Consider the following 22,215-nt stretch of genomic DNA (forward strand, 5'->3'; position numbering starts at 1 on the left):
AGATCACCAAAACCAGAATTTGTATCATGCCAGAACTTCTTTCAGGTAAGCTTGTAACTATTTCTATTATGAAATCTTTTATTATTTTATCTAGAATTACTGCTCTTGAATATTCAGGTAATTCTCTTGAATATTTCTCATAAAAGATGTATGACATTGAATAGTGAGATTTGTTTAAAATTTTTATTTATCCCAGTGGTTTCATTTCTCTTAGTATCTCAAACCTCACAATCAGATCCAATACATTATTTTTTCCACTGATATAGATAACACAAAGATTAAGTACAGGTAGTTCTCAACTTACAACCATAACTGAGCCCAAAATTTATGTTGCTAAGTGAGTCACAGTTGTTAAGTTAGCTTAACACTGCAGTTGTTAAGTTAGCTTAACACAATTGTTAAATGAATCTGGCTTCCCCATTCCAATCAATGGGCACCTTGTCAGGTCCCAAAAGATGATCACATGGGACACTGCAACTGTCATAAATATGAGTCAGTTGCTATCATGCCTGGTGGAGACTGACTCTGAGGAAGAGGAGGAGCAGCCAACAGGGTGTGGGAGTGTGGCTCCAGAGGTGGTGGAGGAGGCTGCGGAAGGGCAGAGGCCAGCTGAGCAATCAGAGGAGGATCCAGGCCCATCCGCTATCCATCCTAGGTCATGCAGGGAGGAGAGGATCAGGGAAAAGCAAAGTCTACTCAGGAGGAGATTACCATGATCCTCCTTGTGGCTTGCAGCTGGGAGCTATGTATATAAGTTTGTAACTGCGTAGTCAGAATTGCTGGAGTCAAAATTTATTGTTTTCTTTGAAAGAGGTTTATCTTTGCTGGCATTCTTCCCATGGACTCTCCTCGGTTATCTTCCTGGAATGTATGATTAATTATCTTGGCTTGCTTCAGAACTCTCGTCAATGCGGTTTGTTTTGGTTTTCTTTTGCCTCATTATTTACTTTTGTGACTTTAAACTGTGCCTAATAAAACAGTGAAGTTAAGTTGAAGGCATTACTGGACTTTAATGTATGTTTTGGGTTTTGGGTTATTTTGAGAGACTACGGGTCATCACAGTTGCCAAGCATCTGAATTTTGATCACATGACCATGGGAAATAATGCAACAATTCTGAGCATGAAAAAAGTTATTTTTTTCAGTGTTGTAACTGAATAGTCACTAAACAAATTGTTGTAAGTCGACGACTATCTGTAGGTAGACAACAATGGATCTGTAAAACACATGTACAGAAAAAATAAGGAACAACAAAGTAACTGATCAAAATCAATTTGGGCAAGAAAAATCAATTTCAACTGTTGTAGTTATACTTTCTTTTTTCTTTTTCTTAAGAAACTGCTCTTTATCTTGTTTCATTTCTATCACCAGTAGCCCACCAAAAAGCCACTAATCCACCAAGTTTACCCTAAATCCAAAGTTAGAAAAATCAGAGAAGAAAGGGGAAGGGAAAAATAGAGAACGTTGGTGTTCAACAATCCAATGGAGTTGACACTCAATGGAGTTGACTTTCTTCTTTAATGAAGGAAATATTTAGGAAATAAACATTTCAACATCTGCCAGATAAATATTAATTTAGCTTACGTAGTTAGATATAACACATGCATAGTCATATACTAACAAAGACGGGGTAAGTTTTGGGAGGAAGGATCAAACTTGAGGTCCTTCTTCTAAAGGGTCCCACAGAACTCAAGATTCTCCCACTTTTATTTAACATCTATATGAGTCACTGAATGAAGTCATCAATCAGTGTGGATATAGCCTCAGAATTGGATAGTATTCAGCTTTGCGTTTCACATCTGTTTGTATTGGTGATTCTCTCTGGTAATCTTCTCCCAGAACCAGGAGATATAAGAGAACCAGGAGATATAAGAGAACTTGATGGGCTTACACAAATCCAAGTGGCTTTGGATTCAAAGACCTTCTATTTTCAAGGACAATTGTTAGTTTTCAAGGGTGATCTATGCCTCCAGTTGGAATTGATGTGCAATTTGAGAGTCCTCTTAGACTCAATTCTATGACCTGATGGCAGCCATGGCCAGGAGGAGTTTTGCACTGATCCATAGTGTGTACTAAATATGACCTTTCGTGAAAGGAGGGGAGCTTCTCACAAGCACTCATAACTTAAATCATTTCTTATTTGAACACTGTAACATAATCTATCCAGGGCTAACCTTGAAAACAATTCAGAAGCTACAGCTAATATGAATAGCTATCATCACTTCTTATTTTGCCTACATAAAACCTCTACTTTGTACCCTGGCTATCAGTGAGTTTTAGTTCAAGATTCTAGCTGTCACCTGTACAAAAATTCATGACATAAGAACTGCTTTCTCCCATTGTTTCTGCCCAACCGGTGACATCTTGCAGGACCTAGGAATCAGGCCTTTGTTGTGGTTGTACCTGTACCATGGAAGATCTTCTCCCTTAAGTTCACATGGCATTTCTCAAATCTTTAAATCCCTGCCTCTTGCAACAAACTCTGGATTGGATTGGGTTATAATCAATATTGGATATCTGTCTTATGACTGCAACTGAATTTTTTTGTTTTTCTGAACTGCTATCCAATATTGTTCATTTTTTGTTATCATTCTATTGTTTTTAATCCAAAATGTAAACTGCTGCCTTTGTGATTGAGACAGACATTATAATTTGATTGAATTAATTAATTACCATGTTACCTTTTTATTTAAGTACTGTATAACTGAAGATGGTGTGCTTTGTGGATAAACAGGTCTCTGATTGGGAATTCCAATTTATCAAATAAGCTTGTTCAGGAACAAGAAACGCTATTTGCTCACTTTCTTTCGGTTACGGATTTCCGAACCAGCTGAATAGCCGTTTTCAACACTCACTGCCCATTGTATAAAAACAGGCTGTTTTAGGGTCTTCGTAATAAGGATGCAATAATAAAATAATTCCGTTCGCTCAGCCAGCCTTTTATTTCCAAAGGCTAAAGCGATTCTTTTTCCTCGCCCAAGAAAGATGGAGAATATTCCTCCATCTCCCTCAAAAGTTAGCTGCCATAGGGCGAGAGAGAAGCCTAAACTTCTTCGCAGTTCCACTTCTTTGCAGTACTAACGGAGCTGAGCCCCACCGCCGAAGGCACGGGGCAAAATTGACTCTGGCGAGAAAATGATAGTGGCGAGGCTATACTCCACCGCCCTACTACGTTGCTACTGTCAGGCAAAAGTAGCGTTAGCCGTAACCGCGCTACAAAAATCCGGACGACTATAAAGCTGGCAATAAAGAACCACGACGATGGCGTTGCTGCCGTCTGGAAATCGGCCAGGTGTCGTAGCCTGGTTGAACTCTCGCCCCGGCCGCCGGACGCAACGCCGCGGGCCTCCCCACCATTTCTCTCTCCCCGCCTTTGCAGATACGGTTCAAACCCTGGCGACCCAAAGCAGCATATTTCCTCAGTATTCCAACGTGGGGACCAGCCCAATTCTGTTTCCATGGCAAGAGAGGGACTCCAAACAGCTCGGAACCCTGGCGCTCATCTCCAGCCAGCGCCGCCTCGCGTGGGAGCTCTCAGGTGAGTCCGGCCGGGGATTGGCTCGAAGGCGCGTCAGACAAGCGTCGTTGCCCCGGCATTGTGGAGCGCTCGGGCTCGGCTGGAGAGGGACGCGGGTCGCCCTCGGAGAGGAGAGGTGCTAAGGTGGAAGCGAGGGAAATCCGGTGATTTTATTTTATTTTATTTTATTTTATTTATTTATTTGCGACCCTACAAACTTTGTTTTTCGGGATTGCTATGCCTCTGCTGGAGAGCCCGATACTGGGCCGTTATAACGCTCGGGTGCGATTGGATTTCCAAAATTGCCTGGATTCGGAACAGGAACTGAACGGTAAGTAAGGCCAATTTAAATTTCAGGGCTCTAATCGCAGGGCGATGAGGCAGTCGCTTCAGTCAAGCGATTTGGGATTTTAGGAGGGAGCTCTTAATTTCACTTACTGGCCCACAGGTGCTTTTTTTTTCTAGAGGCAACTGGACTGTCTAGTTTTTGGTTTTTGGTTTGGAAGATGTTTCGCTTCTCATCCAAGAAGCTTCTTCAGCTCTGACTGGGCGGTGGGGAATGGAAGGATTTATACTCCTTACAGACAGCTGGACATTTGCATCCTTTTAGCTGGGGTTGTTAAGGTCATCTGTTATCTGTGTCATCAGGGTCACCTGAATGGTGCAAATGGGTGTGGAGTCTTCTTGGAACCTTGAAAGGACTATGTTGTAGATTGGAGATAGATGATGTCATATTCTTCCCTCTCTGTTGACAGGGGGTTGTTCAATTTTGAAACAGATGGCCCCTTTAACTCTTCTTTCAAACCAGTGGTCCTCTCTGTCCAAATATGGACTCTGTTGTCTTCAAAAGAGTGGCTTGTGTCTTTTAAATGCTGATGGACTGCTGAATCTAGTCCTGATGTGTGTGTTCTCCTATGTTGTGCCATGCGTTTATGAAGTGGTTGTTTTGTTTCCCCAGTGTACAGATCTGCATATGGCTCAATGCATGTATTGCATATACCGTGTTGCTCAGTTTCTGCCTGGGTGTTTTATCTTTAGAGTGGACGAGCTTCTGCCTTAGTTTATTCTTGGGTTTGAACACGTATGTTATGTTGGCTGAAGCCTGAGCTTTTTCAAGATGCCTGCAACATATGGAATGACGTTGCTTCGTTTATTGTTCTCATCATTGCCTGTTACAGAGGAGCTCCTGTAGGATCTTTTTTGAGATTTGATGAAGGCCCACTTGGGATAGCTACATGTTCTGAGGGCTTTCTTGATGTGTTTACATTCTTTTTCTTTCCCATCTTTGCTAGTAGGCAGGTCTTCAGCTCGGTGATGTAAGTTTCTGATGACTCCTATTTGGGGCTCCAGTGTGTGGTGGGAATCAAAATGTAAATATTGATCAGTGTGGGTGGGTTTTCTGTAAACATCAATGTTAAGGCTTTTCTGTCTTCCTTGATATGTACTGCAGTAGTAGCAAGTAGTAGCAGAAGAAGCTTCTTGGATGAGAAGCAAAACATCTTCAAAGAAAAACCAGAATGTCCAGTTGCCTCTAGAAAATAAGGCACCTTTGGGACAACCTTGATCTGGATGACTGAGAATCTCCATAGACACTTAATTTATTGTGTTTTTATTGCTAATTTATAAGGAAGAGAAAGGCACTTCTGAAATTATTTGCCTCGGGTTTCAGAATAAATTTACATAAGCATATATAGATATCTTTTTAAAAAACTAAAGGGACTGTCACAATACTAAAAGAATATAATTCCTCTGTTCAAACATTTACATACCAGCAAAATTAGATGGATGTATGCCTGCCAAATATGTATTAGCAGTGGCGTTTCAAATTCCAATGTCACATTATGGGATCTTTAACAATATGTTAAAGGCATTGTTATTTCATTGTTAAATAGCATTGTTTATTTCAGAATAGATATATGGCAAAAAAAAACTACTTTAAGTTTTCCAGGATGTAATCACAGAACTAATTAGGAGTTAATCCTGAAACCAGTGAATAAATTAGTACAGTACTCTAAACTTCCATGAAGTGCCCCCTCTCTCTCATCAATAAATTACCATCAGAGGCAACTATTTATTTTATGTATTTTATTTATTTATTTATTTATTTATTTTTATTTGCCAATTGCTTACAAGAAAATAGGTATAAGTAAAAACATAGTTATGAATACATGGATACATATAAGATATATATATATATATATATGAAACAATAGGACAGGGACAGTAGGCACGTTGGTGCGCTTATGCACACCCCCTACAGACCTCTTAGGAAAGGGGTGAGGTCAATAGTAGACAGTCTAAGTCTATCTTGTTAGTTAGAAGGTTTAAGTCAATGCACAGAAACATCATAGTAAGTTGGCCTTGGAATGTATGTTGGAAGTTATCTAGTCCAAACGCCATTTACTGTACAGCATTCCAAATTCCAACTGCAATGTTCCTGACAAATGATTGCCCAACCTCTGCTGTGTATTTTTCAAAAAGAAGAGTTTGCTATCTCCCAGTTGTTGAAGAACTTCTAAGACTGATACTTGTACTATTAGAATTTTTTTGTAATATTTTATTAAAAGTTTTTTTTATCAGTCTTTTCAGACCTTTAAAGGTTACCATTTACACACTCCCCTCCCCCTCAAAATAATAACCAAATCAGCTTGAAGGAAAAGGGTGGATTCAGATTGGGTGTAAGAGATAAAATTTGTAACACAACGTATGGACAATTATTAGGCAACTGAGTATATTTTGACCATATCATCCTTTGTAGGCATATTTTCCACCTCCAAGCTGTATAAACCTAAATGCTTAGTGGATATAAGCAGATCAGGAGATATGTATTTGTGTAACGGGAGAAGGTGTGGCCTAAGTAGATCAACATCCTATATCAAGGTGTGCATAATTATTAGGCTGTTTCTTTTCCTCGGGCAAAATGGGCCAAAAAAAAGATTTAGCTAACTCTGAAAAGTCAAAAATTGTAAAAAATATTTCAGAGGGATGCAAGACTCTTGAAATTGCTAAGATATTGGGGCGTGATCACAGAATCATCAAATATTTTGTGGCAAATAATCAATAGGGTCACAAGAAATATGTTGAGAAAAGAAGACTCACCTTGACTGCCAAAGATTTGAGAAGAATTAAATGTGAAGCTACCAGGAACTCATTATACTCAAGTGATGTCATATTTCAGAACTGCAGCCTACCTGGAGTGCTCAGAAGTGCTAAGAAGGGCCCACAAGTGGTACTAAGAGACATGGCCAAGGAAGGCTGAAATCCGACCACCACTGAACAAGACACATAAGTTGAAATGGGAACCAGCCCAAGAAATATCTGAAGACAGAGTTTTCAAAGGTTTTATGGACTGATGAGATGAGACTAACTCTTGACGGACCAGATGGATGGGCCCGTGGCTGGATCAGTAACTGGCACAGAGCTCCAGTTCAACTCAGATGCCAGAAAGGTGGAAGAAGGGTACTGGTATGGGCTGGTAATATGAAAGATGAACTAATTGGACTTTTTCAGGTTGAAGATGAACTCAGAATCAACTCCCAAACCTTGTGCCAGGTTTTAGAAGACACTTTCTTCAAGCAGTGTACAAGAAAAAGTCTGCATCTTTCAAGAAGACCATGATTTTTATGCAGGACAATGCTCCATCACATGCATCAAACTATTCCACTGTGTGGCTAGCTAGTAAAGGTCTTAAAGATGAAAGAATAATGACTTGCCCCCCTTTCCTTACATGACCTAAACCCTGTTGAAAACTTGTGGGCCCTTCTTAAACGGGAAATGTATGGTGAAGGAAAACAGTACGCCTCTCTGAACAGTGTCTGGGAACAGTGTTTTGCTGCTGCACAAAAAGTTGGTCGTCAACAGATCAAGAAACTAACAGACTCCATGAATGGAAGGCATGTGACTGTTATTGAAAAGAAGGGTAGCTATATTGGTCATGGATATTTTTTTTGGAACTGTCAGAAATGTTTATTTGCAAATTTTGAGTTGTTTATTTATTACTCTCACTTTAATAGATGAAAATAAATGAGTGAGATGGGAAATTTTTCATTTTTCATTTAGTTGCATAATAATTCTGCACACATAGATATTCTAAGAAAGCCATAGCCTCATTTTTACTTTCTTAAATATTCAGGTTTGAGGTTTATTAACATTTTGGATTGACCAAGAGCACTGTAGTTGTTCAATAATAAAATTAATCCTTCAAGATAAAGCTTGCCTAATAATTGTGCGCATAGTGTACATTGTCATTTCTGATAACTCCTACTGGATTTTGATGCTTGTAGGGAGGGATAAGATCTTAGAGATGTGTTTGTAGAAACTAGAATTGAAACAAAGAGATGTTTGCTTTTAAGAGATAATAAGTTCTTAATGTTGATTATACCTGCTGGAGATGAGAGGAGAAGTTTCCTTTTTTTCTTTTTCTGCACTTTTTAAATTTTCTTTAATGTATCTATTTTGTCATTGTTTAAATTTTACTTGTACAGTAAAATTTCTAATAAATTTTTGGGACAATATAATGATCACCAAATTTCACTGTGGAGAGGGGACAGTGGGTTCAATGTCTTTTATTGTCTCCATTATTGTAAATTGGCTTGTTTTGAGTATTATCTCATCCTGGCTAATCTTGTAGCACAATATTTAACCATTCTTACCTTTCCCAGGCAGAGGAAAGCTCCGATACTAGGGTACGTATTCTAAAAGCCCATTAGCAAAGCATGTGCATATCCAGGAATATAAACACACAGGTGTGCTACTATTCTTTACCTTGGGAGACTCTCTGAAAGTGGGAAACAGGCCCAGTTTTAGCCTTACCAAACTTTCAGGTGGCCCGTTTTTTGCACTCCCCACGCTTCTGGTGTGCCCTGCACTTACCTGCATCCAAGACAGGCTATGTGGGGACTCCTTGGAGGGGCGGGGTGCAGTGGGCAGGGCCAGCTAGGAGTGGGATTTGGGGGTTCTCTGAACTGTACAGAATCTTAGCTAGGGGCTTTCCCGAACCCCTGCGAACCTGCAGTAGCTGACCCCTGGCTAAATGACACTATCATTAAATGAAATCTCCCATGACTGTGCTGCACTTATGACATCAGTTCCGGCTATGTTCATTAAGAAAAATCACTGTGGGTTGTTAAACACAACATCACATGACCATGTCTTGTGATTTCCTGCCAGCTTCTCTATTGATTTTGTTTGCTAGAAGCCTGCTATGAAGGTCATAAATGGAAATCACATGACCAAGGACATTGTGACCATTGTAAATGTTTTGTCACAAAGTACCCAAATCATGATCACATGACCATGAATATTATGTCCTCACTATGGGGATGTTCCAATGGCTGCAAGTCATTAATCTATTTTTACAGTGCCATTGTAACTCTGAATAGCTGCTGAGAGAAGCAGTCAATAAATGAGGACCATACCTATTTTTCCTTTCTAATTAAGTTTTTTATGTAAATACCTAAGTATTTACATAGGAAATAATGTAATTAATGGTAATTAGGTGAATGAACCTGACTGGCTGGCTGTATTCTGTGTTTCACTGAAAAGTTAGTCCAGTACATAAGAGGTGTCACTCTGCTATTTTATACACTTAGTTTTGTCGCACATTATAAAACATTGATGCAAACATTTGACTGACATAAACTCTTTTTGGGGTTTTCAGATGTTCAGAAGGAACGTCCATTTGGAACCACTCAGGAAAAGAAAATTTTCCCCTTTCATCATGCACCAGACCGATTAGGTAATGAGTTTGCACCAATTATAGGTGATCCTGATCGTGGACCAGGAACATATAATCATGCAGAGGTAAGTAGTGCTCCTTTTCATTTTTCTTTATTTTCTCTCCAAAGAGATCTTTAATTAGAAGTAAAGAAAGAATATTTACTATTCAGATTATATTGATTACTTTTGCTTCCAAAATTCAAATATATTGTAAATAAAAGCAATGTCTCTGGTCTTAGAAAATAGATAATTAGAGAATATTTGCAAAGATTTGAGAGACCACAGTTGAACCCTTTAGTCATCTATTATTTTCAGAAGATGACTCTGTGGCTTGATATTATCTTTCCTACCTCACATGATTGCTTCCAGCAAAAATCCATGAGTACAAGTTTTGTTATTTAGACTAATGAACCCTAACATTATTTGTAGTGAATGTGCAGGCTACAAACCCAGCTAATATTCACTGAGAGACACCCAATTTATGGTCACTGTCTGAGTTTCAGTCCATATCAAGAGGAAAAAATCTTTTGTTTTTCTTTTGTCATGGAAAGAAGAAACATCTTTGATGAATGGGTTCAATTGGATTCCTCAACTCATCTGTCTCCTAAACGAGAAAAAGTTTTGTTCTTTTAAAAAGTACGGAAGAACTCTGGGGAAATGGTACAGGAACCCTGGGTGACTGTGTTTGTTGTACTTCTGACCCTCTGCTATTGTTAACAAATTCTAGAAATCGGAAGATGGTTGAGGATGAACTGGGCCTGCACTAGACTTGTTGACTGGTTGGCTACTTTTGTGGACCTGGTGCTGGTTGCCCCTTGTATTTTATTCTCATCTCTTTGCTGCCAGTATCTTTCATCACACAGACCAGATAACTGTATTTGTAGAGGCTAACCAGGACTTTGGGGCTTGGATTATTGGTGTTGGCTTTGGGGGGGAGGATTGATAGCAGAAGAGTGTAACCTGATGTTGATCCCCCCCCCTGCCCCCAAACAGAGGCTTTTTCTCTGATTACGCCAGAGAGGGAGAAGATTATTTTCCTCCCAATTTTGTCTGTCAGCTAAGTATTTTGTTTGTGTGCTTCCTCCCTCAGGATGAGAGCCTGAGAAAAGAGTTGATGGGAGGAGGTGGCACCTGAGGGTGCTGAAAAGCAGTAGAGCTGAAGCATCTTGGGGGTCTTTTTTCCCCCTCCCTGGAATGGATGTAATTGGTTATTATTGGAGGTCCTGGGCCTTTGGAATTTGGGTATCTGGCAGGAAAGACAGGGTGGCCATTGAGGGGACATGGGTGGGCTACAATATTATGATGGTGATGGGCATGGGAAGATATGGTGGGAGACAAGCAGATCACGCCTGGAGAACACAGGACAAATATTTAATATTCTAGCTTTTGATTTTAGCATCTATCCTCAGCAGCAGACTGCCAGAGGCCCTGACTTCTGTTGCTGTTCTTAAATGTCAGGTCAGTTTTTAATAAGGCCTTTTTGATCACAGATGAGAAAGCCAAGTTCTCATGTGTTATTGAGACCTGGTTGCACCCAACAGTGGAGGTCCCCCTCCCAGAGCTATTGCCAGCTGGGTTTTGAGTTTGGCACCAACTAACAACATGGAGCAGGAGGGCTGATGTGGCAGTTGTCATCCGAGAATCACTTATGGACTTCAAGGGCACTGCCCAGCAGATCACAGGAAGTGAGACCCTGCTTGTTAGGTTGCGATCAATTGGGATTGTTACTGTTATACCGATTTCCCTGCTGTGTAGCAACTACCCTGCCTGAGCTACTCGATTCCATCTCTGGGTTGGCAGTGGAATTGAACAGATTTATTTATTTTTTAATAAAGTTTTATTTGGGTTTTCACACATACAAAATACAAGTAAAACATCTTTTTTGAAAATAGCATGGTCCCGGGTTGAACTTCTTTATACAGACACAAAACTCAATTTCATGCTCCTTTTTCTGTTCTATTCCATATCTTATACTATTCTACATTTTTCTATATAGTTTTTCCCCTCTTTTAATTTTCTCAATTTTATTTTGATTATCTCATTTCAATTCAAATCATTATATTTTTACTTTTGTCTGTTCTGTTTCAATTTCATATTATCTTTTCTCATTAAACAAATTTTCTCCTGTAGTTACTAATTGGAATATGACACCTTTATATCTTTTAATTACATCCATTCAACTCTTATTTAAACTTCAATATATACCTTAAGGTTATGACCATCAATTTAATACATAATACATAACTTCCAATCGAATTCTGCTTGGTACATTCTTATAATACACACTATATTCTTTTTTAAAAAAGATTATAAATATATGTAATTATAAACCCTCATTCCATTCCAATTCAGTTCTATCATTAATAATAATTAAAATCTTAACATCTTTAGCATTTCTTTACAATTAAATATCATATTTCCTGAAGGACATGTATAATCTCCATAATTAATTTTTCCCTTATTTCTCTTCACATATGTTTTGTAAATCATTAAATATTCATTTTGTTACATTTATTTATTGACAGGCATTCCACTGAATTACGATAGCTATTTTATAAAACATTTTAATCATACATTATTTCATATTTTCTAAAATTATTTCTATTTCTAATATAACAATACTATCTTATGTACCTTTGCAGAATCCCTTTTTCCATTAAATTTTCACCCATTATCTCTAAATAAGTCCTGTTTCTCTATATTTTGTTTCTGTCCTTTATAACTTCTTTTCCTTTCTTTCTTCCCTCTCATCTTCTCCCTCCCCTTTTTACCCCCTTGTCTCTCTAGTTCTAAGTCTCTTCTGCGTTTCCCTCTTCTGTTGCTTTCTGATTTTATACTTATTTTTCACTCTATTTTGGGGGGGGGGGTTCCCAATCTTAAACTTTCCATTCTCTTTCCCCCCTTTCCTTTTTTTCTCCCACCTAAGATTACTTGTTCATTAAAGATGGCTTCTTCTTTGTCGCGATCTTCTTGTTCTGCAGGCACTTCTTGTTGTTTCTCATAGTTCCAAATCTCCATTTCTAAAAACTGAAATACAAAGCCAAAAGAACCTCTCCCTTCTTGTGCATCTTCTTTGTACTTTTTAAGTTCCATTTTCAGTTCTTCTAAAAGTGGAGCCATTTTAAACAGTTTTAAACAACCACCCAATTGATTTTAGTCATTCAAATACAATAACCAAAAATCCAGAGAGCATCAAGTAATCCAAATAGTCCCAAGCTGTTTCTTCTTATTTCTTTTTCCACTTTATCTTCCTGGGGTTTTTGTAGCGATGTTTCAGTTAAAATGTATCTTTTGGAAGTCTTGTTGAGATTTTGCTGTAAATTCTTTTTAATTCCAGGCAGTCTCCTCCCTTCCAGATCCTGCCCTTTTATTCTTTTTCTCTCCTTTCCTGTTTTCAAAAGCTTTTGATTATCCAGAAATCTTTATTATCCCTTTGACTTTTTATTTTCAGCATTAAATGCCTATTAATGTCAAAGTGGATTTTTTTTTCCAATTTCTTGCTTAAGTCTCTTAGCTGTCAGTATAGGAAAAGGAGAAAAAAAAACACCAAATCTTTTCCCTTTTCTCTCTCCTTCGCAGCTTAAAAATCTTCTTAGGGAACAATGTTATTGGTTTTTTTTTAATAGTTTCAATTCCAGGGTACCTTATTTGTTGCTTTTGCTGTTTGACCCGGTCAACCAAAACTTTCTCTTCTTATCTTCCTCCTGCACATTCTTTTCCACTCGAGTTCTTCTTTGTGGTGGCCATTTCTGACCCCCGCTACAACCGCCTTCGGGAAAGGGAGTAATGGCCAGCTGGGGAGGAGAGATGCGGCTCTCCTCAACCCTGCAGGCAGTCTCCCCCTTCTTCACCACCTCTACAGGGTGGCTTAGCCCCGAAACCAGCCGGCTCGGGGCGCTCCAGCATCGAGCATGGATCGAAGGCTCGCAGAGACGAGGTTTCGGTCTGTCACCGAAGAAGCTCAAACCAGAAGTCCCGAAATTGAACAGATTTATGATCATCCTTCCCTAGGGATGGGGTCCCTCAAGACTTGGTTATGCCAGCTGGATTGGGAAACCTAAGAGACGAGTCAGCTAGTGAGGTAGCACTATCATTCTTAACATCCCTTTGTCTGCTATTCTCTGTTATAGTTTGTTTTTTATACCTTACACTGTATGTATTCTTAGCTCTGTTGTACACCATCCAGAATCTTTTGTTTGTGAGATGAGCAGCTATCTAAATTGGTTTAATAAATAATGAGTGGGAAAACAAATGGAGTGTACCATTTATTCAGCTGTTCTTCTAAGTGGCTCAAATTATTCCAATAAGGTGGGGGGGGAGGGAATTAGGAAAATTCAAGCTAAGAAAAAGTTAAATTTCGGTAGGGTGCTACATTATAATTATTTTATTATATTATTCACCATCCAGCTCCAACGTTGACTTTTTAGTTACGTGTATATTATAAATAAGTCTCATTCTGTTTTTCTATTTCTTTACACTACTCACGCTTTCTCTGAGAGTACCCAAAATTTACTTTTTATTAACTTCTTCTCAGTAGAAATCTTAGTTTTGCAGGCTTTATTATGTTGCTAAACATTGTTTTTTCCATTATTGTAGTATAGACTAACTTTAGCATTTGTCTTAATATGTAGAGGAACAATCTTATATATAACTTGGCTCAAAGACCACAGAGTATCAAGGGTTACAGCATGGGAGCAAGAACAACACCACGTTTTGTGATAATAAACAAGGTAAAAAACATTTTCCGTATATATACTCTGTAGTAGGAGTTCTGTTCTGCAGGCATGAAATCCTTCAGCAGACAACTCTTGCACCCAATGTGCCTTGCATACACCTAGGAAATTCACTTTCTTTACTGTGGGTCCCACTTAAGGAAGGGCTTCTTTCTACTCTAAAATTTAAATTTAAATAGAATGCCAAAATATTTCCGCTATAGCCAGCGTTACAAACCAGAGTGGCTGAGAGAAAGTTTAACCTTTCACAATTCACGTTTCATGCTTCTCTAGAAGAAAATAGTAAAGGTAGAAATGTTTATATTACTTATATTCTTTATGTGTTGTCACATTTTCTACTGTGAAACTGACTATATTTGATTTGCTGATATACTTAGATTGTGGAATCAGCTAGAGAACAGAGATGTTCAAAGCAAATTAATGCTTACATCCCTGTTTATCCATAACTAAGTTTAAAAGAACCTCTGTAATATTGTGCTGTAAAGACATAAAATCATTAAAAGAAATTCATCATGATGGAACACAGTACTGGTCCAGACAATAATTTTAAAGCCTCAGTGTTTGGGGGCATCTTTACTGAGCATATGAAATTGAAAAGATAAAAGGTTTCTTTTGTTCAGGGTTTAAATGGTTAATGTCTAAGCAGGGATCTCCAAACTTGGCAACTTTAGAACTTGTGGACTTCAACTTCCAGAATTCCATGCTGTCTGGGGAATTCTGGGAATTGAAGTCCACAAGTCTTAAAGTTGCCAAGTTTGGAGACCCCTGGTCTACGCAAACAGATAGGAAGAACATCATTTTTTAAAAAACAAAGAACCATCTCAATTCACTTCACAAAAGCCCCAGAAAGAGAAGGTGAATCAAGCCTTATTTATTTGTGTGACATTGCCTCACCCATCTTATTTTTATTTATTTTATCTATTTATTTATTTTGTCAAGAGATTATTAGATTACAGGTATAAGTATAAACATAGTTATGAATGCATGAAATGGATACATATAAGAAAAAAAAAAAAGAAACAATAGGACAGGGATGGTAGGCACATTGGTGCGCTTTTGCACGCCCCCTTGCAATCAAACCCCTTGCAACATTCATATCCTAAATTGGACAATTTTATATACCCAAAACACTCAATCGCACATTAAATTATTCTAATAAGACTCATCAAACTAGAAAGGAATCTCTAATATGGTTGTGCAGTATTTTGAATTTATTTAGATAGAGATCCTTCATAGGATCTCTATCTAAATAGAAACATGAAACTAAAGCAACTATGTCATTTTACAGGATTACACAGTTGCAACCCTGGTGTGTGAAGTCATTCTTAATGCACAAAAGTTTACAAAATTATTAAATTGAATTTTAATTACCATTCCAGGTTTATTTACAATGTATTAATTCACAAATTATTCTATTTTTATGAGGTTTAACAGAGTTAAAGATCAAGATTAATCACTCAGATTAAACTGAAAGCTAATTGGAGTTTTTATGGACTTCAAACAATATTCTTTATAATTTTATTTTATGCTCTCTCTCTTTTTTTTTAGCATGTGACCCCTGCTCCTACAACATATCAGTCAATATGGATCAAAGAACACAAGCATAAGACTGTTCATTTCCCATTTCTCAGCAATGTACCACGGTTTTTAGAGCAGGTTCAAGATAGAGAGCTCTTTCCCGGGTACTGTTTTTCATTTCTTAAATTATGGCTATTAGAAATGGAACCTGAAAAATAAAGTAAGTTCAGTACTAAGGAGGATAGGCGGGGGAAATCTTATATTTGAGCTTTCTTTTAATTTTGAAAAGGATTTAACTATGCATAAGCTGGAAATTGTATGGTTTTAGTTAGTCATGGATCTATCAGAGGAACAAAGTGATCTTTAGCTATCATTAATATGTCTGAATATATTTCACAACGGGGCTCCCATAGTGTCAGTGGGACTCCTGTACTTACAGATTTTGTTGGATTTATGTGGTGGCATAATTGCCATCTTATGCTATTTGGGGGGCTCTTTGGCAAGTATTTTAACAAACACTAATAACTATACCAAAATTTGCTATGTTGAGACGAAAACCTGATACATCTTAACCTTGACTGTATGTAAAAATTATCCCAATACAGCAGTGAAATTACTGTTGTATGAGCCATGCAAGATTTTTTTCATTTGAAAACAGTGCAGGTGGGGAGGGGGGGACAACAGAACCCAAATATAAATATTTGTTTTGCTATTCTGCTAGTCATACTTTTTGCATTAAGTTGAAATGTCATTTGATTGTAAATTATTAACAGAGATTTATTTTCCATTAATTGACTGCATGTAAGATCACATTCTCGGAACCTTTCTATCTAAAGAGCTAAATAAAATGCATTCCTTTTCATCATGAAGTTTTGAACCTTTACCCGATTCCAGCTATATTTTAATTTTTTAAATGTTCATTTGTTGTTATCAGAAGAAGAGGGAAAACAGACAAATGAAATATTACAGCAAAATTTTTAAAAACCCTATTCCTTTATAAAAATTATTTTGGAGCCCTGATGGTGCAATGGTTAGAATGCAGTATTGTAGGCAAACTCTGCCCCACAGCCTAGACTTTGATCCTAACAGGTACTCAAGATTCACTCAGCATTCCATCCTTCCGTGATCAGTAAAATGTGTTAGGAATGTAAGTCACCTAACAGCTATTTGGGTTGGACAATATATAAACCAGGATAGACATTTTAATACTGTCTCTTTAAGAGAATCCTAAAATTGTAAATGGGTGTGGTTTCTCAAACGGCCATAAGATGGAGCCAGAAACCTGGGTAGTCTTAGTCTTAGTCTCAGAAGAGAATGTGTCTGAGTGAGTCTCTGTTTCCTTCTGTTGGAGAGTATTGCCATTCCTCCATTTTTCCTAATTGACTGCTATTCTTGGATTTGATGTAAGTCTGATACTGAACTGTTTTTTGATACTGGACTTTGCTATTGGATCATCCCTGGACTGAAAACTGACTGATTTTACCTGTGAATGATTTTGGACTGTGTTTGAACTTTGCTTAAAAGTTTCTGAAAGTAAAAACCTACATTTACTGTGCAGTGTATCTGTGTGCTGTGTGTGTATTATTCAAACACTACTCTCAATACGTCTCCCTGTATGCGCTCATTCTCCTAACGGGGAATTACCTCAACACTGGTTATGGGCCCAGGCCATACCAGGCACAGATAACTGAGAGTTGGTGTGAATGCACAGTACTGTATACAGACAGCTGTTTATTGTTTAATTGTGGGTTACTATCCTGGTAAAGATAGCACAAGACACTTCAACAAGTCTATCACTGATAACCCGGTTGGATGGAACAAACTATGTTTCCTGGTCTATGAAGTGCAGTCTACTTCTACATAGAGAAGGTTTATGGAATGTAGTTCAAGACCCACCAGATGTAAATGCTTGGGATATAGCTAATGAAGATGATGCCAAGAAACATGCTGACTTTAAACAGAACAACAAACAAGCTCTTTGTATAATTGGACTAACACCAAGTGACCAGCAGCTAGTCCATATTTGTGGAGAAGAGTCTGCTGCTAAGTGTTGGGAGAATTTGAAGAGGATTTATGTTTGTGACAGTGTAGGTGCACACATACATCTTACACGTAAACTGTTAGAGCACGTCTTCTGAAAAGTGGAGATATGTTTGCTCATTTGAACTTCATGAAAAGAACTTTTCAAGAGCTACATGAAAAAGAACTGATATTTTCAGAGCTGCATCAAGTTTACATCATTCTTTCCTCATTGGATGAAAGTTATGATGATTACGTATCTTCACTGGAAGTCCTACCTGGAGATAAACTGACATTGACTGACATAACTGGAAGATTGCTAGAAGAAGCAAGAAGATGGCTGGATAGGGACCAACTGAGGAAGGAACAACCACAAGAAGAGGATTTGTCTTCAACTGCCTATACTGTTAGGGAATGTTTTTCTTGTGGGGCTAGGGGACATATAGCTAGATTCTGTAAGAAGGGGAAAAGACAGAATACTAGTAATCACCAGAAGGCCAAGAAGAATGTTAGTTTAGCTATGTCTAGCAATTCTACTGTAAACCATGATTTGTGGGTTGTTGATAGTGGAGCATCACAATGCATTACTAAAGATAGAAAAAGGTTATAAAGATGTCCACGAGTAAACAATATGTATCATTGGCAAATGGATGGAAGATTAACGCATCTGGTGAAGGTACTGCATATTGTTCTTGTATAAATGAACATTTAACTATGTTATATGTACCTAAACTGAAATTTAATTTGATATCAGTAAGGGCTTTAGTTAATATTGGTTATGCAGTAACCTTTAGGGGAGATAACTGTATAATAGAGAAAGGGTAAAAGTGTTACTGCTAATTTAGAGAATGATTTATATGTGATACATGATGACCAGTTGAAGATGGCTAACACAGTTTATAACAATGTTAAACCACATGATGAATGCATACATTTACTGCATAGACGTCTGGGGCACATTAATTTCAAAATGCTCAAATAAACTGTTGAATTGTCAGAGGGAGTAAAATTGAAACCATGTAGCAAGTATTTAAACTGTAATGCTTTTAGCCAGGAGAAAAGTAAGGTTACTCCTGCAAATAGACTAAATGGATTTAAAACCAAAGAACCTTTAGAGGTTGTGTTTGCTGACATAACTGGTCCTAAGAAACCAAGTTTAGGAGGTGCCTGTTATATTTTGAGTATTATGGACCATTACTCACGTTACAGTTTCTGCTATCTTATGAAAAACAAAACAGAAATATTCCAACATTTCTTTAACTGGCTAAGGTTTGCTGAGAGAAAAATGAAAAGTAAAGTAATTACTTTAGTTACTTTTGTTTGTTAACAAAAGATTCCAAACTATGTTGAAATTGGCTGGTGTCCAGCATAAACGTTCTGCACCTTACAGATCACAACATAACTCATTTATAGAATGAAGAGGTCAAACATTACAAGTCATGGCTCGCACTGTGTTATCTGATTCAGTTTTACCTGAAACACTGTGGGGTGAGGCCATAATGTGTAGTTACCATGTTTTAAACAATGTAGTTAATACAATAACTGGTGAATTGCCATTCACTCGCTGGCATGGCAGAAAACCAAATTTAAGTTACCTATACACATTTGGAGCTCCAGCATGGGTGCATATTCCCTCACAAGTAAGACTGAAAGGGCAACATAGCGCTAAGAAGTTATTTTTTGTGGGTTACGAGGCCAAACATAGATCATTCAGATTCTGGGATCAAGGCACAGCTCATGTTTATTGTAGCACATTGGGTGGGATAAACTGGAACAGGAATCCCACCCAATATTATTACTGACACCCAAATAGTCCCTAAAGATGAAATAAGTAAACCACGAATAGCCATTAAAGAGGAAGAACAGGCACAAGAGGAGGTAGGAGAACAGGAGCAGGTGGCACAGGAAAGTCCACCAGTTATCCCTGTATTACCAAGACGTTCAACCCAAGTAAGCTCAAAATTTATGTTGTTAAGTAAGAAATTTGCTAAGTGGGTTTTGCCCCATTTTACAACTTTTCTTGCCACATTTGTTTGGTGAATCATTACCATTGTTAGGTACTAACATGGTTGTTAAGTGAATCCGGCTTCCCCATTGACTTTGCTTGTCAGAAGGTCGCAAAAAGGGATCACATGACTCTGGGACACTGCAGTGGTTATAAATATGAGTCAGTTGCCAAGCATCCAAATTTAAATCACATGACCCTGGTGACTCCAGAACGGTCATACATGTGAAAAATGGTCATAAGTCACTTTTTCAGTGCTGTTGTAACTTTGAATGGTCATTAAACAAACTGTTGTAAGTTGAGGACTACCTGTATATAACAGAAAATACATGTTTTGAAGAACTTGTCTGTTCTCTCTCCTGTCTCCTCAGACCTGGAACTTACAACCCATACAAGTTGCCACACAGACATGTCAGTTGGCCAGGGAAGTTTGGTCCCCCAGACTGGTCTTTGGTTCCAATGCCACAGAGAAGAACTTTCAGAGCCGAGGTGTGAAATTTGGGGTTAAGAATGTTTGGAATGATAGAAATGCTTCAGTTCTTGAAATAGATTAACATATCTTCTTGTCCTTGAGCAACAGCTTACAAAAAATCGTGTGGTAGCTTATAGCTACTAGGCTGTTTGTTGCAGGAACAGATGGTCTGGATATTATACAGTAATTACTTTATTCATTTCTTATTTTAACATTTAAATGATATCATGATTTGGCATCAAGTTGGCACATATGTTCCTCTTGGCTTCTAGGTGCTGACTAAGAAAGGATTTTTCAAAATGACCATCAGAGCAATAGTATTTCGTATATTATTATTAACACGCTCTAATCCTGGACTTTGCCGACTCCCATGATATGACCATCACGAATACCTGCTTCATTAGGCGGAATCTCAACTCCTCACCTACCATAGCAGAAACGGGAGCCACCACACACAGATCGACTACATCATCGCATACGACGAAGAGCCGCTAAAAGCGTGCTCAACGCCAAGGTGTACCGCATGCGAATCGAGCAGTCAGCACAGGCCGCTGATGGCGAAGATCAGGATCAGCAAGCCCAAGACCAGGATTGACAAAAGGAATGCAGACCAGCCACGAATCAAGTGGTGGAACCAGAAGAAGATGGCGGGACCCCTCATCAAACCGGAGCAGTTCCTGCAGATGGTCGACGGGCCACAGGAAGCGTGGGTCCATGCTGAAGAGCACTGTTCACACTGCCGGCTGCCAACAGCTTGGTTGCACCAAGCCAGGACGGAGACGCATCGAACGAGATACATGGCTCTGGACACCGGAAGTACAAGATGCCGTACACCTGAAGAAACGGCTCTACAAGGCCTTTCTTCAGGACAAGACCAGCGAGAAGCTCTGCGAATACAAGGCGGCCAAAAAGGCAGCCAAGAAAGCAGTAGCGACAGCCAGAAGCTCCCACTACGATGACATCTCGAGAAGCTGAACACGCGAAGGCGAGAATGAGATCTACCGCCTAGCCAAAGCAGACACAGGAAGACCCTGGACATTGACCAGTTTCATGGGATCAGCGCGAAAGGGGAAATTTGATCGTCAACCCCAGAGGCGCTGCGGAGAGGTGGCGGCAATACTTGAGAAGATCTCCACCGAGGAGTTCCCACACCCACGAACCCGCGAGGTGACCCAGTTGAAGGCCCAGTCTCAGGCATTTATGCCAGCGAGGTCGCCGGACGCCATCAAGGCCATGAAAAGCGGTAAGGCAACAGGACCAGACGACATCCCTGCCGACTTCTGGAAAAAGGCACTACCGGGCTCGGCATTGTGGCTGTGCGAGCTGTTCAACAACATCGTCTCCACGGAAAAGTGCCACACGACTGGTACCGCAGCACCACTGTTCCGATCTGGAAGGGAAAGGGCAGCCCAGCGGACTGCTCCAACTACAGACCGGTCAGGTTACTGTCACACACTATGAAGATCTTTGACGCGCGTCCTTGATAAGCGCATTCGGGACATCGTCGACATCAGCGTCAACCAGGCTGGATTCATCAAGAACTGCGGCACCACCGACGCCATCTTCGGTGTGCGGATGCTGATGGAGGCTCACAGAGAGAAGAAAATCCCGCCCACACCGCCTTCCTAGACTTGGAAAAGGCCTTGACCGTGTCCCGCACGATCTCATCTGGTACGCACTGCACGAGATCACGGCGTGCCTGAGCTGCTCGTACAATGGGTCCAACTCCTATACAGATGTCACAAAAGCCGTGTAAAAGCGGCAGCTGGGATATCAGAAGAGTTTAATATTACCGTCCGGCGTACACCAGGGCTCTGCTCTCTCACCACTGCTGTTCATTCTGGTGATGGACACAGTACACACGACCTGTACACGCCCGCCCCATGGACGCTGCTCTCGCCGATGATGTGTTCCTGGCAAACCTGTGCAAGGCTGAACTCGAGCACCGAGTCCAACAGTGGCACGACCGCCTCGAGCAGTTCGGGCTCCGGCTGAACCTAAAGAAGTCTGAATACCTGACCACTGACAATGAAATGACAGGCTCCATCCACGTGAGCGGGCAGGAGCTGCACGCGCGCCTCCACCTTCAAGTACCTGGGAACTACTCTTGGGAAGAAGGCCTATTACAAACTGAGGTGGCAGCCAGGATCAATGCAGCGTGGGGCAAATGGAAGTCCGTCACGGGCGTCCTCTGTGACAAGAAGATGCACGTGCCTGAAGGCGAAAATCTATAA

General features: G+C 39.4%; 1 protein-coding gene across 3 annotated transcripts in view; it reads left to right on the top strand.

Annotated features, from left to right (window-relative positions):
- Positions 1-22,215, top strand: part of CIMAP3 (ciliary microtubule associated protein 3) — a 25,336-nt gene continuing 3,121 nt past the window's right edge. The window contains exons 1-6 of one of the 3 annotated variants that reach the window (XM_087929507.1): positions 1-45; positions 3,379-3,537; positions 9,176-9,318; positions 13,866-13,964; positions 15,516-15,649; positions 19,881-19,998. In XM_087929507.1, the coding sequence (XP_087785633.1) occupies positions 27-45; positions 3,379-3,537; positions 9,176-9,318; positions 13,866-13,964; positions 15,516-15,649; positions 19,881-19,998 (672 nt within the window). In that variant the 5' untranslated portion in view covers positions 1-26. Of the gene's footprint in view, positions 46-3,207; positions 3,848-9,175; positions 9,319-13,865; positions 13,965-15,515; positions 15,650-19,880; positions 19,999-22,215 lie in introns of those variants that run through there. The other 2 variants (XM_026715583.2, XM_026715584.2) reach the window with 2 other exon arrangements.

This window comes from Pseudonaja textilis, chromosome 3 (assembly GCF_049901715.1).
Source record: "Pseudonaja textilis isolate UNSWEBS1 chromosome 3, rPseTex1.2, whole genome shotgun sequence".
NCBI lineage: Eukaryota > Metazoa > Chordata > Lepidosauria > Squamata > Elapidae > Pseudonaja > Pseudonaja textilis.